This window comes from Salminus brasiliensis, chromosome 5 (assembly GCF_030463535.1).
Source record: "Salminus brasiliensis chromosome 5, fSalBra1.hap2, whole genome shotgun sequence".
Classification (NCBI taxonomy): Eukaryota; Metazoa; Chordata; class Actinopteri; order Characiformes; family Bryconidae; genus Salminus; species Salminus brasiliensis.
This window is the reverse complement of record NC_132882.1, coordinates 42,363,751-42,382,782: the sequence shown is the minus strand read 5'-3', so window position 1 is coordinate 42,382,782 and position 19,032 is coordinate 42,363,751. Positions and strand designations below refer to the sequence as shown.

General features: G+C 50.7%; 1 protein-coding gene across 5 annotated transcripts in view; it reads right to left on the bottom strand.

Moving 5' to 3' along the window:
• Positions 1-19,032, bottom strand: part of shc1 (SHC (Src homology 2 domain containing) transforming protein 1) — a 48,596-nt gene that overhangs the window by 16,256 nt on the left and 13,308 nt on the right. Inside the window, exons 2-3 of one of the 5 annotated variants that reach the window (XM_072680454.1) lie at positions 11,083-11,127; positions 1,181-1,345 (exon numbers count right to left, since the gene is read on the bottom strand). The exons of 1 other annotated variant lie outside the window; for it this stretch is intronic. In XM_072680454.1, the coding sequence (XP_072536555.1) occupies positions 1,181-1,345; positions 11,083-11,094 (177 nt within the window). In that variant the 5' untranslated portion in view covers positions 11,095-11,127. Of the gene's footprint in view, positions 1-1,180; positions 6,783-11,082; positions 11,128-19,032 lie in introns of those variants that run through there. 3 more of the 5 variants (XM_072680456.1, XM_072680453.1, XM_072680452.1) reach the window with 3 other exon arrangements.

Genomic DNA, 19,032 nt, shown 5'->3' with positions numbered 1-19,032 from the left:
TGTACACCATGAGTCAGACAGTCACACTGACTCTGCAGAAAACACAATACCTAGAATTCAAATACATTATGACGCCATGTGCCCATTTCTGTCAGGGTTGGAGAGCGACAAGCTGCTTCATTATTACAGAGAAGTCTGCTTTACTGGGACTTTGCCAGGACATTTTCCATGACTACCATGCATGACAAATTACATATAACTAGCATATTAAAAGCCTATCGCTGTATTACTATATACGAATCCCTCTGCAAATGCTTAAGTGCTTTTAAACGTGAGACTCACTGGTTTCAGAGCTCAACTCTCACTAATATTAACGAGTTTCTAATTTCCAGGTTTTCCAGGCTTTCCAGGACACAAGGGGTAGCATAGTGGGTAGTAACATGGCCTTCTCCATGGTAGACTCGTGCTAGCCTCCCTGGTTGGGAAAACGCACCATGCTGAATCCCTGGGCAAGGCTCACAATGCTACATTCTCCTACATGTGCAACATGATTCAGATGTAAGTTGCTCTTTATAAGAGCATCAGCCAAACGTCATAAATGTAAATATAAAAATGTGAAGCGTAAGATGCTCTCTGATTTCTAAAAATGAAGGAGTACAGTGAAACTTTTAGGTTTTAGGTGAAGGAATGTGGTTATGGTCTGATTCCTAGATGCTGCCAGGTCTGTTAGAACAGGAATATCAGTGAACTATGTTGGACTCCGGCCCCCGTTGACCACCCTTGTTCTATAAGGACCACTCTAGGTACTCATTGAACCCTTTTCCTAAATTACTGATTTAAAACCATTATATGTAACACTAAAAGCCAATCCCGGTCACCCCTGGTCCTGGAAACCAGTAACCCAGTGTTTTCCCTGCTCCAGCAAATTCCCTTCAATATAAGAAAGGGTTCATTAATTAGCTGACAAGTTGGGGCAGGTGTCTTAGAGCAGTGGCTCCAGTGCCGGCACTAGTGGGTTCGTTAGGCTAGGGAATGCTGTTCAAGGTGGCGGGCCCCTAAAACTGGTTCTTGGCATTTGGGAAAATAACAGAATATACAGAGCAAGGGCCATCCACAGCCACAATTGGGAATCACTCCCATGATCCCAATGGCGAAGTAAGGAAGATGGATACAATTCCTCCCTCCAGGGAACCCTAAAAAAACAGACAAGTTGGAAGAGAATCAGCAAAAGCTGTCTTACCCTGACTGTGTAGGAGACCCCTGTGGTGCTGACCACAGTGTCCGAGTGCAGCCATCCTCGGGTGGGCTTGTTGACGAAGGAGCCATGGCGTGTCCACTCATCTCCGCCCAGCTGGCCCCCTTCCACCCGGACCCTCCGCGATGCCCCACCCAGCCGATTCATGTCCTGTGGGGGGCGAGGAGGAGGAGAAGGAGCGGTTAGAGAGGGGAGAAGAGCACCGGGAGTGGAGGAGGTGGCGGGGGCGTCCTGCACCTCCCGGGGCCCAGTGACCTGCTCGGGCCGGCTGGCGGCCTTCAGGCCGGGCAGCAGAGTTGCCGACATCCCCAGCCGCAAGGACCCCATCCTGGGGAAGAAGGAGCACAGCGTGGTGGGGCTGTTCTCGGCGGCCCGTGGGGAAGAAGCAGGTGGGAGGATGGGCGCGAGGGAAGAGGAGGAGAGGGAAGAAGGGATGCCCGGAGGAGTGAGGGGGGTGAGAGGAGCAGAGGAAGGGAGAGACGGATTGGAGGCCGTCTCATCGGTCGAGCTGAAAGAGTCGCTCCTGAAGGGGGCGTATTTCATTTTGGGTACGAGCTCCATTGTGTTTCGCCTGTGATTCGAGGGTACTTTATGCTCTCTTTAGGTCTCTCCAAGTGTCTCTTTCCAAAGAGTCACAAACCACCATTCTCTTTTCTGTGACAGTCCTCTGGTTCTCCCCGCCTACTGATCCCTTCATGGTCGAACCGGGGAGACGACAGTGGACAGTGCAGCGACAGCTCGGTGCATGAACATCAGAGGAAAGGAAAAAGGACGAGAGAGGAAGAGAGAGAGAGCGCGAGCAAGTGAAAGCAAGTGGAATAGACAGGAGCTCTTGTCAGATTCCAGATCACACAGACGTTTGACATCAGTGTTGTCACACAGTGCATGTTACTAGCTGTGCGAGGGTATTTGCATCAGATCTTAGCCTGCATAGAGTTAATGATGGTACAACGCTTTATATTAGAATCACTACTGAGCACTATATGCTCCATCGAAGAATCTTAAGAGTGATTGTCATCTAAGTACCTGTTTCCTGGCGTTTATTACTCGCCTTGCAAGATATGGGTCAGAGTACGAGAAAGAGAGAGAGAGAGAGAGAGAGAGAGAGAGAGAGAAAGACGAAGCTCAGAGAAATATTGGATATCTAGAGCCCGGACGCGTGTTTCTGTTTGCGCGTGCTAGGCTCCACTCTAGTAGCTCTTGTCCAACAGAGTCCCATAAAAATCCTATTAGCTGCAGCTGAGACTCTAAGAGAAGAGGCTTCCAGCAGGCAGACAGATCAATACGGGATGGGGAGGGCGAGAGAGCGAGTGAGAGAAAAAGAGAGAGAGAGGGAATGGACGAAGAAAACTGAACCAGTGAATGGCGATCACTTAATGAAAGACCCTGCTCAAAAGGAACAAGGTACCGATTTAACTGTCCAATAGTTTAAGGACACAACTTAGTCTATTTACACATCGCAGACCGTCCTGATAGAACCTGACAGACCTGAAGAAGCTCAAAAAGCTGGAAAGCAACACCAAGATCAAGACAAAGTGGAAAGCACCAAGTCCGGTCCAGATCCAGCCTGTTCCTTCACTCTCTTTCTTTCTTCCTCCAAATGATTCTGGGTCCCCTGTCCTCCAGCTGTATCCTCTCTCTCTGTATCCCTTTCTCCACCTCCTCCTCCTCCTCCCGCCTCTTCCAAATCACCTCCGCCTGAGCTTCCCTGCCTCCTTCGGCGCTCCTTCCCTTGCCTCGATCGCTCTCTCTATCCCTCCTCTCCTGGAATCCCTCCCTAAGTCTCCAGACAGTGTACTGGGCCCTGTTCCTCCTTTCCTCCTCCTCCCGCTCCCGCTCCCTCTCCCTCTCTCGCTCTCTCTCGATCACGCTCGCTCTCTTCTTCCAGACGATCTCTCTCTCCCCCGCTCCCCCTCCCACGTCTTCTCTCCCGTTCTCCAGGCTGCCTTTTGTGTCAGTTCCTACTCTTCGCCTAAAACTAGGTGTCCGGTTCGTGCCGTTCGGACCTTAGGTTACATAGGTAGGTTCAGTTGAGATAAAAAGGACGTGTGCATGTAGAAATACGGTGAGAATTAGAAAAGAAACTGAGCCCTGAAACTGTTCTGTTCTAGAAATAAGGTGAGTATACGCCTCTATATAAAAAGATCATGTTGAGCACCATTAGTGGAACCTCTCACAGTTGGCTTTAGGCTGAACCAGAGAGGTCCAGAAAGAACCTTGTACAATGAGAACCAGGGAAAGTAGTGTCATGCGTTGTTGTGATGAGGTTGCGGACTGATAAACCGCCAAACCCTATGAAGACGGGAGTTCCCACGGGAATGACAAACACCAGCTTGTCAGCCTAATGATAATGAAACCTGATTGGCTCTGTCCGACGGCCCGCCCTCAGAGATCTCGGATGAGAGGGGCTCATTAAAGGCTGACTGGAAAATCAATCATCATTTCCTCATTACCCAAAGTGACACCTTGAATCTGAAGAACAGTCCCATCACATGAAGCAGGTTTCCTGAGAGAAAAGCCACCCTGAAAGCAGCTTGACCTAGCAGGGTCCTAACGGGAGTCCCAACTCAACCCCTCAGCCAGAAAAGCAACAGTCGTCGACAGCCAACAGCTTCCGAACAGTCTTGTACGGCATCTTAGCGCGAGAATTCAGCGCAATCTATTCCCACGGCCATCGTTTCCAAAGCACTTTCTGTGACCGTAACACTATCCACACCTCGGAAACTCTGCTGGCAGGAGTTTCGAGCCAGCCTCGCTCGTTAGACTCTCATCCTCGGAGGCTTTCCCTGCATATTTGTTTTCCGTCAGCATAGAGAAGTGTCGAGCAGCTGCTTTAGCTCATCAGATAAACTGACGAGACGTTAATCAGAGTGTTTCTAACACAGCACCAATTGCTATAGTCGGGTCAAACTCTGAGCGAAACCCCTTTTGAGCAAAAGTCGTAACGGACGTGACGAGCAGTCAGATCGGAGACAGCAGGCCCACTGCGGCCTCTGCAGATTCAAGTCCTGGGTCCCTGCCACACAGGCAGGACGCTTACACGTTCCAGGCTCTAAGACAAAGGTGGTCCGTGCTGCTGTGAAGGGTTATAAAGTGTAACAGCTCTGTCAGAAGTAGTGTCTTTCCAGTGCAGCACCGAAGAGGTCCGGTAAGTGCAATAGGTTCTGGGACCTTGCCGGGAGTCCATAAAATGCACCAGTGGTTACTACAAGGACATGGCACAGAATATGAAGCAGGGACGTAGTCCTGTAGCGTCAGCTGTACCCGCACACTGTTCACTTAGGAAAAAGAAAAACTACGATCTACGGCGAGCCAAAGTTCTTAGTTTTGTGGCCGACGGCGCATCGCGGCACACGTGGAACACAGTGTTTGGGGAGGAAAATAAAACAGTGCAAAGGGAGTAGAAAACCCAACAAGAACATCACAAGGAACATTTAATAACAGTACAACGAACCAAGCCTCGGATGGAGTCAAACCATGTCAGCTCAGATGTAGCACCTGTTCGTCAAGAATATGGCAGAATCCCTGTTTGGATAGGACAGTCTGTTCCAGGACGGAGCGAACAAGCCGGCACTTGGCAAGCTCACCGTGTCTGCCATTTGACTGCGGAGAAGATGAAGTCCCAGTAGATATGCTGTTAAACCAAAAGGCAAGTAAGAGGTAAAGAATGCAAGTTAGATAAAAGACATGGACGGGAAAGGAGGGCCGTCTGGAGGGCGGCGGCGGTCGAGCGGCGGCGGACGAGCGGCTTGCAGGTTCCAGGTTCCAGGTGACGTCTGGTTAACCAGCAGCCAGCAGGTTATTTAATCTTCGGGAACCCCTGTAGCACGTCTGTGCGGGTGAAGAACTGCACGGTATGGCTGGCCGTCCACGGAGGAGGCAAAACCTGAGTTGAACTACAACATAAACAAACACACACACATACACAAACTGGTACTACATTACACACACACACACACACACACGTGTCAAAGAACCTGAATGTGACAATCTGAGACAAAGCCGTATGCCTTTTCTGAGGATACCAGAGCCGGCGTGAAAGTAAAGCGGTGCAAGTTCTGACGGTGAATCAGTTGGTCAGTTTAGTCCTTACTTGTCGGTGATGATGGACATGGACTGGCGCGCTGTACCAACGGTACAAAGACAGTAGTAGACGGAGTGTGTGAGAAAGAAAAAGAGAGAGAGAGAGAGCACCAAGAAATCAGACTTGGCTTGAAGGAACAGCTCTTACCTCAGTCGCTCGCGGTGGAGCGACCTCGAAAGTTCAGTTCACGGCAAGTTACGAAACAAAGAAAAAAGAACTTGGCGGTAGTAGACAGGTTGTTGCCATGGCGATAGACTGCGGAGCAGAATCCTGCCAGACGGAATCTGTGAAAGAAAACCCAAACAAAAGGCGAGTCCCACCAACACAAAACCTGTCCACTCTACACTGTTTGGCCGATCGACGCAGACTTTGGACAGAGTGAGAGAGTGAGTGCGCGCAAGTGCGAGACTGTGGTGACTCTCGCTACGGAAACGGAGGATCGACGGGAGTCTTGCTGAGAATCAATGGTCTGCTGAGCCTGCTGAGCACGCTGCCACGAGACCGCCAAGTTCTGCTGCCGTCCCCACGGCCATGAAGCTAATCGGTGTTGACATCTCCACGCAGAGTGCATCAGAAGCCAAGAGGCGAGGGCTGGCTCTTACGCAAAAAGCACCGTTAGCGCACCAGGCCGGAGGAAATCGGGTATTGCTCAAGACTACGCTTCCGGACAGACAACAGAGCGTTCGCGAGAAAAAAAAAAAGAACTGCCTGCCAAGAGCGTCTGACGTACTGGCGACCTCAAAGAAAGTTTATTTGCCGAATGAACTGAATGAATTACCACAAAGTTTTGCATCCGAGGAACCTGATTATTTCCTGCATATACAACTGTGAAGTAACACCAATAAGAACCAATAAGAGTGACCCCTGGTCAACCACTGACTACGTACAACAGAAAAAACACCGGACGATATTTGACATCTGGGTTTTCACTCTTGCTTTAGAACTAAATACACTTCAGACGGTAGGGGGGGGGGGATACAAAAGTAGCAATCAAAAAAGCCCAAAAAAAGAAGCGAATATAAAAAGACGGCACGATTATCATCAAGCAAATATCGTCCACGTTCATATACCCCTACGGTCCTCGTCTCGCTCCATCTCTCTCTCTTCCTCTATCTTTCCCTCGTTCCCTCGCTCAGTCCCCTCCCTTGGAGAGGAAAAACGTGGTCTTGCTTTCATCCATTGACTGGCTTCCTCTCGTTACCGAAAACCAATTTTTTTACAAAGTCATAGTCGGGCTCTGCTTCCTCTCTGGTTCACACGCGGATCCCGTCCTTCCCGTCCTTCCCGTCTCTCTCCTCGTGAACACTGGGACGAACGGCCGGGCGAGCTGCCTTTGTTCTCCTCTCCTTCCCCCGCGCTCGCTCTCTCTCTCTCATCCTCCTCTTCTCTCCACCTCCGTCTGCATTTGGGGAGTGAGCGATGCAGCCAACTGTCCTCTGCTCTCTTCGCCTCCTTGTCTAGCACTCCCTTCCTTCCTCCCTCTCTCTCTCTCTCTCTCTCTCTCTCTCTCTCTCTCTCTCTCTCTCTTGCTCGCGCTCTCTCTCTCCCCCTCTCTCCCTGTGCACGTTCAGACGTTGATGCTGCTGCTGATTCCTGTTTCCACCTCCCTGCCTCCCTCGCGCCCCCTCCTTCCCCTTTCCCTCCCTCGCTTGCTCGCTCGCTCACTGTCTCCTTGCAGGCATCATTCCTTCCTGCATTTTTGATGTGGCTGAACCGTACAGGCAAACTGGGCGTCATATTGCAGCATCTGGAGCCGTATTAAAATACATATATTGCATAATGTCAAGGTATGTCTAGCTTGTGGCTAGGCGTTAGCTCTGTGCCAAGACACTTTAGCTAGGGATGCACAGGTTTGGGATGCACAGTATATGCATGTTCATCATGGGCTAGTTCAAGCTGCTCAAGCTTTTGGAAAGACGCCGAGGCCCTAATGGGAAATGTGGCACCTGTGGTGAATTTGTGTGGCGTGTCCTGTAGCTCTAAAGGCAACGTTTTACTGGGGTGTAACATTGTACTTAACGCAGTGGTCCAGCATCACCTACACATTTCGCTTGGCTGGAGTGCAAGATGTGTGTCTCGCACCCTTAGTCTCCATAGACTCCATGAACTCCAATTCCCAGAATCCCCACCACCATGTGTCCCCTCTCCACCAACAATTCCCACGTTCGCAGTCCCCAGAGTTCTGATTATTCTCCCCGGCTCTTTATTAGCCCTTGTGTATTTATTGTGTACCCCTCGGTTTGTTTGGCACTTTGCCAAGTATTGCCAACCTATCTGTTGTGTACTGAGCGGACCTTCTGGTACTGCCTCCTAGTGTTGACCCTGTTTACGGCTCACCGGCCTCCTCTTTCTTGGATCGCTCTTTGAATTGGTTTGCCTGTTGTCTTTTGCCTCCATGGCTTGTTATCGGGACTACTCTTCCGGCTAGGGCTTGTGCCTTTTTGCACTTGCTTGACCTGACCACTGTCGCCCTTCCTGGTTGTCCTGGTTTAAAATCCTGGAAAAATTGGGTGCAAGACTTGAACACCCCCTGGATAGGGCACCAGTCCATCCCTGCCCTCAGTTTCCATATACACATCTGCCCAAATGGTTCCAATATTATCATAAATTGAACCATTTTGAGACACTTCTTACTTTGCTGAACTGGAAAACGAACCAAAATAAGGCACGACTGTCAATTCGGGATGATCCGGGAATGAAAGCGTAGTTTGAGGAGTAGGCAGATGTTGCCGCCGATGGCTGGATGGGAGGAATGAACTGCCGGATGCGAGAGAAGCATGCGAAGCGCCCTCCCTTGGTAATCTCCCTTGGTAAGTGCTAGAAGGACAAAGGAAGTTTCGTAGAGGATGAGTTCATTCCGCTTTCCTTCCTCTCATGTTTGCATTTCCTGCTTTCTGTTTCTTTCCTCTAACCTCCTTTTACCTCCCTTGACCTCCCATTCCGGCACCTTGACAGAACACAATTCCAAGGAAACAATTCCAAGGCTAAGCGAAGGATATGTCCTAGCACACTGTCGGAGAGCACCTACAAACACATGCATGCAGTGCTCTCAGCGCCTCGGATAAGTGGATAAGTAACCTAAATATCGGACGCAACGACACCAACAACTACAATTCCCAGACTGCACTGAGGGAGAGTGGTATTCCCCCTCCTCCTCCTTCCTTTCTCACAGAGGACACGGGACCGTGCACATGGCTGCCGGTTGGGGGCACGGGGACGTCATGTCAGGTTTCATTCGGCTCTCTTATCCGGTCACTGAGGCGTGCTGAAATGTCAGTCAAGAGGGGAAACAAGACAGCAAGACTGAATGCAGTTGCATCATGGTCCCTCGCTCCGGGGCAAGGACCCAGCAGAGAGAGAGAGAGAGAGAGAGAGAGAGAAAACGCAGGCTACGATCAGAAAACAGACAGTAAAACCTTAGTCATTACATTCAAGGCAGAACGTCAACAAGGTTTAGGACTAGGGGTAATGGTAATGGAACAGGCGCTCATACAGAACCATCACAGTACGAGGGGTGTCGCATGGAGAATACATAGTACATGCTATTATGGTAAATATGGTAATTCCACAACCAGGCGTGTCACCTGGAAACCCTGAGCTGGAGGCCGTTGGATTTGCATGGTCCTGTGGGAACTGTAGAGCTGTAGCAGTGCTTTTGCCCCAGTCAGTTTGCCCCAATCTACTCAGATGGTGCACCGTCTGGGTTTCCTCGGTTTTCTTCATTTGGTACTGCCAAATCACCCACCCCTCTGAAACTCCCCCAAGCACTAGCAATGCTCCCGACAATTGAAGGGTAAGGATTCAACACCCATTGAAGGCAGCCAGCGCCTCTTTTCAAACTGCCACCAATGTGGCACTGCCTTCAAAGTGCCAGGTCCCCAGCTCTCCACCTGGCGATAGCACGGCCAAATTTGCTCTCTCGGACTCCGGCCTCTGTTGGCAAAGCGGCATGGCTCGTGATTCCGACAAGTGACCACCGGGCCATAGCGATAGTGCATTAGACTGTGTGACAGGAAACAAAGTGGCTCGGGTCGGCCCACTATGACTCTAATGCAGCACTGAAGGGGGGGTATTTTTGGTTTGCTATTAAGTTCAAACAGTCGTTGTCCTGAACGATGCCCAGGGTCTTCAGGAGGAGCGTTGGACAACTTGGACAAGTTCTGCTGCCTGACTCCAGTTCAAGGACGCGAACAGAAGCCACTGGGATTCCCACTAGGAATGACAGTAAGGTATTGATTTAGCCGGGCTTTCAAACTTCTCACCACGGCGCACAGCTGGAAGCTCCAAGAAAGACCGAGCAGAATGGTCTTTCATGGTCTTTGGAAAAGGCAGCCAATGTTGGCCTTCCAGGCTGATGCTCTGTAAACAAGCTCTAGGACTGACTGAAGACAGAAAGGAAAAGAACAAGAGAGCAAGAGAAGAAGTTTCTGTCCACACTTTGGAGAAGATGATCAGAGGAACCCCACACCAGAGCCAGACAGAGCAGGTTTACGGCCGATGACCAGAGGGCTACAAAACCAGAAGAAACCCAACGAGAGAGGGAAGGAGGCCACGCACGGATGGTGCATCCATGTGGTCATGCTTCAGACGGCTTTCCCCTCCACCCGGTGCATGCAGGAGTGTGTGTCTGGGCATGGAGGCTGATTCTTACCTTTGGCGTAATCTAATAGCAGCAGGCGCAGGCCGGCCGCGATGCGTATGCGATGGCTCGTGAGGCTCAACTCTTAACAGGAAGTGACTCAGAAGAGCTGAAAGCCACAGTTTGTGATAAATCGCAGTCCGCGATGACCTACATTTTCAGCTCCCCACAGAAACATAACCTGTGCGACGATGTGCACGGGTGCTTCAGGGAAGGGTGTATTGTGCTGACGTGCATTAAAAAAAGGTCCCGTTGCTCGCTTAATGCTTAATGCTATGGTAAAACTTACCTTACCTGACTGAGCACGAGTTACGCTCTGCCGTGGCTCAAAGCGACGAGGAAACAGTGATGCAACCGAGTTACAGGAAGGGTTAGAAGTATTACTGCATTTATTCCTTTCAAAGCCACAGAGTTCGAGTCCCAGCCTTCAGACTTTTTACCCGTTTTCTCCCCAATTTAAATCGGCAATTACCCAACCTGTACGTATTCCCTCCCCCCGTATACTCCCCTATGACTCACTGGCTAGCAGACGGCAGTGACTGCTAGCACCGCACTAGAGTGATGTGGGGGAAGAGAGCGTCATCTACCCACCCTAGAGAGAGCAAGGCCAATTTTGCTCTCGAGAGAGAGGCCCCGGCTGCCGATGGCTAACAGCGTGATCGGGATACGAACCAGCGATCCTCTAATCACGATGACAGCCCCCCTGTCTGCAACTGTCGTGGCGAATCTCCCAAAAATTCATGGAATTTTGCTCCGGAAAACACACCGGACAAAACTCGGCGTGACCGCGGCTTAAGGCTCAAGAAAACGGTCCTCAAAAACAATAAGACCTACCTACACAATTCCACATCACAACTCGTTTAGCAAGACAAACAGGGCAGATGGAGCTGCTGCACATGTAAAAAATGGCCACGGGCGCATACCGGCCTGAGCTTGGCTGAGTGCCAAGCTGTAGTCAGACGAAGTCAGCTGCCGGGCCTCCACTTGCGGGAGTGAATCGGACGTAGGAGATTAACCGACGAGGCCCGGGAGTTAGCCAAGACCAGCTATGATCAGCCTCTATGCCTCAGGAGGTATGAATGCATGTGTGGGTGTGGGTGTGTGTGTGTGTGTGTGTGTGTGTGTGTGTGTGTATACGTGTGTGTGCATGCGTCAAAAGCTTACCACATACTCCATTGGATAACACTCAGCTTGTGTGTATCTGTTTCCCTAGGGACACCACAAAGCGCACACAAACTCACATTAGCATAGACATACACAAATCACACGTTCAAGCACATGGAAGCAAACCGTAGCGCACGCCGAGCGCCCGGTCGAGTCACAGCAACCAAGCTGAGGTCAACCTGGCGCTAGCCGCTAGCATAGACACAGTAACACACTTGATCATTGCAATAGGTTTTACCTGGCGGCGCTTTTTGATGTAGGTAAACAAAGCAGCTGAGAACGGCCTATTGTACCGTCTCCACCTACCTTGGTGTCTCCTGTCTGCTATTGGCCAGAAGGCAAAGTACAGAAGGACGCCTCGTACAGAGATGCGCACAGCAGGGAACCTCATTAAGGTCCATTTCACAATTTCATTTGCCCAAGTGCCTTGGACATCCATCTAGAATATCCAGAGAACTTTGGGACCCTTGCCAGATCATTGGGACACTGTAGAAACTCTTGATGATTGTTGACGAGCTCTTGCAGGAACCTGCTACTCATTCAAGCACCACGACTCAGCTTCACGTTCCTGGTAGAACTTCTGCATCTTCTTATGCACTCAAGCACTTCTGACGGTCACCAGAAGAACCCAGGCCTTAAAGTGGTTCCCATAAGAAAGTTCCTCAAGGTCTTCATTTATCCAAGCAAGATCCCTCAAAAAGGTTCTCTCAAAAACAACGAAAGTGGACCTCCTTAACAGCAACCTCCCAGTCAGATTTCAACTCCAACCCAAATCTATCACTTCGGAAGGCAGCAATTAGCTGGACTGGACCGTGTAGGTAGATTAGGGTCCTGCTCCTGGAGACCACTGCCCTAAATCCATCTCTGAGCCGCTGCCCCCGTATAAAACTCCCACTCTCAGAACAAATGGTACCGAACTGTCACTGAGCGGTACCCTCATGGGTATGTCTTCAGTAGCTTTATTTAGGGCACTGTACCATATTCCTTTATTTTCATAAAGTCCCTTTTACTTCGGTTTGGTCTGTTTTTGGGGGACTTCGCGTTTCAGAATAAAAGTCCTGGGCCCAGCTAACACTAATAAACGTCTATTTAAGTATGAGATATATCTATTTTTTTATTTGCGAGTTATATGGTTTATTAATTCAAAAATGCTATCGGATCAGTATCGACCAAGACGATCGGTGCATCCCTGAAGATTACAGTATCACCAGCGACAAATCAACTGTGTCATTTAATCACTACAGATTTAACATGTAGATGTGTGTGTGTGTGTGTGTGTGTGTCTGGCTTGCAAGACAGAGAGAGTGGTCGTGCTCAGACACACCATGGAATGAAAGGAATGACCAGACAGGAGGGGAGGGGAGGGAGGGGGGGGTATGCAGGAGGGATGGGCCTGTGCCTCGGCTAGCCTGCCTTTCTGTCTCATCCACACGAACAAAGAGCAATTAGAGAGTTACTCAAGTTGCGGCCTGCGAGCTCGATCGGAGCGTCGACTCAGGCTGCCTGGGGACGGTTACCAGCAGCAACACTTCTGGAACTCGTTCTGCTCCTCGGGCAACAGTGCATTCTGCATGCTCACAAACACTCGCCACGGACCTCTCCTTTCTGCTTTCCAGGCTTTCTGGGAGTTTACACACGCGGTCTACGGCCGTGGGCTGAATTTTTGAACGGCAGGGTTTAAGAACGGGTGCCACCATGGGTGCCAAGACGTTTGCTTTGGGGTGCCCAAACATTTGCATGGCACTGCATACCTTACAATGGTGCGGTAAACCCTGCTGCTGCTGGCTTCCCCAACAAATACGAGCTCAGCCAGCTCACAGAGCGCACCGAGGCCATGCTGAAACGCAAACTTTTAAAAATAGCCCTGTGTATTCGGCATGCCGGGCTCGCTGGCGCTGGGAGTGGAGGGACACCCGGCATAGCTCTCGTTCTTTCGAGCGCTCTATAATAACAGGGTTGCGGGAGAGGAGAGGACAGAGCTGGGCTAGCTCTGGGCCGAGGAGGCCCGCACTACGCACCATCTGTGTGGATGGAATTCTAGACATCCGACTGCACACACTCATCACGCGTTCGCCCGAGAGTGGGCATCGGAGCCAGGGAAAGGGGGGGGGGGGTGACCAATGCAACGCGTATGTGCAGAATCCCTGAAGGTGGGAGGGTGAGCTTTCGTGCCGGTGCAGACGGCCTACACTCCGTCTCCCACCGCGCTGGAACTGAGAGGCTGACAGACTCCGAAGTGCTAAGATGTGTCACAGCCGTTAGCAGCGAACTTCTCTCGCAGGAAGTCACACAGCTGACAGTGGAAGGGTTGATCCGGACGTCTGAGCTCTGAAGCCATGCTTCTGTCCATGTTTGTGGATAAGGAGGAACACTTGGCTCGACAGGGCTGAAGAGACGTGTGTGAAGAGTTCAGGGGTGAAGTTTATATGATGCTATTTGCCGCTTGTTGGTGGAGAAGCTTCCATTACTTGTTAACTACTGTAGCATTGTAGCGCCGGTGAAAAAACAAGCATGCATAGCAACTACCACACTAACACGGCAACCACGCCAGCTACCCCACAAACTAACACTTCAGCTACCCCGCCAGCTACCACACCAGCTACCCCACAAACTAACACTTCAGCTACCCCACCAGCTACCACGTCAGCTAACGCTCGCACCAACACGTCAGCTACCACACCAACTACCATGTCAGCTCCCCCACAAACTAACACTTCAGCTACCCCACAAACTAACACTTCAGCTACCCCACCAGCTACCACGTCAGCTACCACACGCACCAACACTTCAGCTATCACACCAGCTACCCCAAAAACTAGGCCTTCAGCTACCACACCAGCTACCCCACAAACTAGGCCTTTAGCTACCACACCAACTACCATGCCAGCTACCACACACACACACACACACACAAACACTTCATCTACCACACCAGCTACCCCTCAAACTAACCCTTCAGCTACCACACCAACCACCATGTCAGCTACCACACGCACAAACACTTCAGCTACACCAATTACCACCAGCTACCATGTCAGCTACCACCCGAACTAACACGTCAGATGCCACAGAAACCACCACACTGACTACTCTACAACTACCATGTCAGCCATCACGCAAACTACCACACCTCCCAACACGCCAGCTACTTAATCAGCTGCCATGCGGACCAACACGCCAACTAACGGCACCGTACAAACACGGACCTGATGAATATCGGCACATCGCCCCATTGGCCCTAATCCCCACAAAGCTACCGCCTCAATGCATCTCCTCATAACAGAGGTCCATCTTCTCAATGCCCACCGTCACCCCTGCAGTACGCCATTATCACAGGCTGTGGGAAATACTGACGCCATTACTCAGGCACTGAGAGGCCGCGGCTCAGCGTTTACTGCTGTAGATGATTAACCAAGTTCCAAGTTCTGAGCTATTTCTGACATCAATGCCGGCATTTCCCGCAGCGCGGTGAAGCCATGAGAACAGCATCGTCAAGCGTTTGCACTTCACACAGTCTGGGTTGTTCAAATGTGGTCTCAGGTTGCTGCTTTGCCTTTGTGGTTTCTCCCTGCAAGGAAGCGTTTATCAGAAAAGAAAACCCTCTATTGTTCACGCAGGGCGGTGCTGGGTGTTCGAGCACACACACACACACACACACACACACACACACACACACACAGTTTGCGTAATTAACCTTTTCTTAAACACTTCAACATCTCCAACAATCAGCCGGCCCAATAACAAACAGCTCTGGCTTAGTCAGGCATGGACTCCACAAGACCTCTTAAGGTGTGCAGCAGATTCCCCAAGTCCTGCAAGTTGTGAGGTGGGGCCTCCATGAGCCTTGGGCACCCATGACCCGGTTACCGGTTCATCAGCTGTCCTTCCTTAGAGCACTTTTGCTGGGTACTGACCACTGCATACCAGGAACACCCAACAGGACCCCCACTGCCTGACGCTTTGGAGATTTTTCCTGCCTGCAACACGTCACCTTCAAGAACTAACCGTTCACTTGTACCACACCAGCGCCAATGGCAGCTTCAGTTACCACACCAATTACTAGATCAGCTGACATACCAACTACCACACCAGGTACCATGTCAGTTACCATGCCAACTACCACACCAGGTACCATGTCAGCTACCGTGCCAACTACCACACCAGCTACCATGTCAGCTAGCATGTGAACTAAAAGTCAGCTACCACACCAAGTACTAGGTCGGCTACCACACCAACCACCACACCAAGTACTAGGTCGGCTAACACACCAACCACCACACCAAGTACTAGGTCGGCTACCACACCAAGTACCACACCAAGTACTAGGTCAGCTACCACACCAACCACCACACCAAGTACTAGGTCAGCTACCACACCAACCACCACACCAAGTACTAGGTCGGCTAACACACCAACCACCACACCAAGTACTAGGTCAGCTACCACACCAAGTACTAGGTCAGCTACCAAGTACTAGGTCAGCTACCACACCAAGTACTAGGTCAGCTACCAAGTACTAGGTCAGCTACCACACCAACCACCACACCAAGTACTAGGTCAGCTACCACACCAAGTACTAGGTCGGCTAACACACCAACCACCACACCAAGTACTAGGTCAGCTACCACACCAAGTACTAGGTCAGCTACCAAGTACTAGGTCAGCTACCACACCAAGTACTAGGTCAGCTACCAAGTACTAGGTCAGCTACCACACCAACCACCACACCAAGTACTAGGTCAGCTACCACACCAAGTACTAGGTCAGCTACCACACCAACCACCACACCAAGTACTAGGTCAGCTACCACACCAAGTACTAGGTCAGCTACCACACCAAGTACTAGGTCAGCTGCCACAGCAACCACCACACCAAGTAGTAGGTCAGCTACTATGCAAACAAACACAACATCTTCCACACCAACTACTACGTCAGCTACAACACCAACCAAGACCTCAGCTTCCACATCAACCACCACACCAGATACTACGTCAGTCACTATTCCAACTGCTGCAATAAGTACCACACCAGATAACATGTCAGCTATCACACCTAGTACTAGGTCAGTTACCACACCGACTACCACACCAGGTACCGCCTCAAATAGCACACAAATACTTCAGCTACCGCACCAACTACCATACCAGGTACCACGTTAGCCATCACATCAACTACCATGTCAGCTACCACACCAACAACCCCACCAAGAAACAGGTCAGATACCATACCAACTATCACATGAACCACCACACCAGGTACCATGTCAGCAACCATGTCAATTACCACAATAAGTACCACATCAGTTAACATGTCAGCTACCATACCAACTACCACACCAAGTACTAGGTCAGCTACCACACCAGGTAACACGTCAAATAGCACACAAATACTTCAGCTACCACACCAGGTACCACGTTAGCCATCACATCAACTACCATGTCAGCTACCACACCAAGAAATAGGTCGGCTACTTTACCAACTACCACACCAGGTACCACGTCAGCCATCACATGAAATACCACACCAGGTACCACGTCAGCCATCACATCATCTACCACACCAGGTACCACGTCAGCCATCGCCATCATCTACCACACCAGGTACCACGTCAGCCATCGCCATCATCTACCACACCAGGTACCACGTCAGCCATCGCCATCATCTACCACACCAGGTACCACGTCAGCCATCACATCAACTACCACGTCAGCCATCGCCATCAACTACCACACCAGGTACCACGTCAGCCATCGCCATCAACTACCACACCAGGTACCACGTCAGCCATCACATCATCTACCACACCAGGTACCACGTCAGCCATCGCCATCATCTACCACACCAGGTACCACGTCAGCCATCGCCATCAACTACCACACCAGGTACCACGTCAGCCATCGCCATCATCTACCACACCAGGTACCACGTCAGCCATCGCCATCATCTACCACACCAGGTACCACGTCAGCCATCGCCATCATCTACCACACCAGGTACCACGTCAGCCATCGCCATCATCTACCACACCAGGTACCACGTCAGCCATCGCCATCATCTACCACACCAGGAACCACGTCAGCCATCGCCATCATCTACCACACCAGGTACCACGTCAGCCATCGCCATCATCTACCACACCAGGAACCACGTCAGCCATCGCCATCATCTACCACACCAGGTACCACGTCAGCCATCGCCATCATCTACCACACCAGGTACCACGTCAGCCATCGCATCAACTACCACACCTGGTACCACGTCAGCCATCGCATGAACTACCACACCTGGTACCACGTCAGCCATCGCATCAACTACCACACCAGGTACCACGTCAGCCATCGCATCAACTACCACACCAGGTACCACGTCAGCCATCACATCAACTACCACATCAGGTACCACGTCAGCCATCGCCATCATCTACCACACCAGGTACCACGTCAGCCATCGCCATCATCTACCACACCAGGTACCACGTCAGCCATCGCCATCATCTACCACACCAGGTACCACGTCAGCCATCGCATCAACTACCACACCTGGTACCACGTCAGCCATCGCATGAACTACCACACCTGGTACCACGTCAGCCATCGCATCAACTACCACACCAGGTACCACGTCAGCCATCGCATCAACTACCACACCAGGTACCACGTCAGCCATCACATCAACTACCACATCAGGTACCACGTCAGCCATCGCCATCATCTACCACACCAGGTACCACGTCAGCCATCGCCATCATCTACCACACCAGGTACCATGTCAGCCATCACATCAACTACCATGTCAGCTACCACACCAAGAAATAGGTCAGCTACAACACCAACTACCACATCAGCCACCACGCCTTCACACAGACTCTCTGCATGAATTTTGAATTTACAAATATTTGATGACGTCTTTTAGGAGGAAGTTTTATGGTTTCCTGTCAGAAGCTGGACCTTGTACACATCAATACGCATCAACCCAAGCCTCCTCTAACACACACGCATGAGACGGCGTAAGAGACTTATCTCCTGCTGTGTATGTGTGTGTGTGTGTGTGTGTGAACACAGGGTTAGACCATCGCTAACAATTACAACTGTTAATGTTTACTTGTGTGTTGTCCCGAGCAGACGGACTCTGACCTCTGCACCTCTGACCGTTATGTCAGATCACGGCTACGCAACAGGATCTGACCGACGTGAAGCAAGACTGAGCAGTCAGGGTCGAGAAAGGGTTCATCCTCTCTGTGAGTGGACAGTGGGTTAGCATTCAGAGTATCCCATCCTAGCACACAAACATGTGAGCTTTCTATTTTAGCCTTCCCCCTCCTCCTCCTCCTCCTTCCTAGCGCAGCCACATTATGTCCCACTAAAATACAGTCTCTCTCCTTAGACTCCCACACTCTCCCTCTCAAGCCGAGAGCCTCGGGAACACTGTGTTCTGGCCTCCGGTTTGAAACCCAAAATTTTGACAAGCGACTATCTGTCGATCCGTCCACGTTACTAAAGAACCAATGGTCCATGGTCGATGGATGTGTAGCCAGGAACGTCCAGCTACTCCAACACAAGCAGGATAAACTCTTTAATTCACAATAAATAAGCAGGTGTCCCAATACTTTTGTCCATTCATAGATCAAATGCTCATAGTTTAAAAATACAGATATTCAAATGACAAAAGCAGGAAATCCCAATCCCTAGTGGACGTTGGAGAAAAGGCCATCATTTCATTTGAAGCCTGAGCCGAAGCATGAGGTGTGAAACTGACACTCTCAGGTTCTGGCGGTCAGCTTAGATTGCCAAGAACCTCAAAAGAAGTGCGCAGTAACCTACCAGACTGCGGCAGATCTGTCAAAACACGTTCAGTGTCTGATTTTCTTGGTATCCTCCTTTTAGCTTGGAGCTACGAGGCTAATGTAGCTAACAAGTCATGAAGCTCGTGGTCAATAAGCCGTATTGTGGA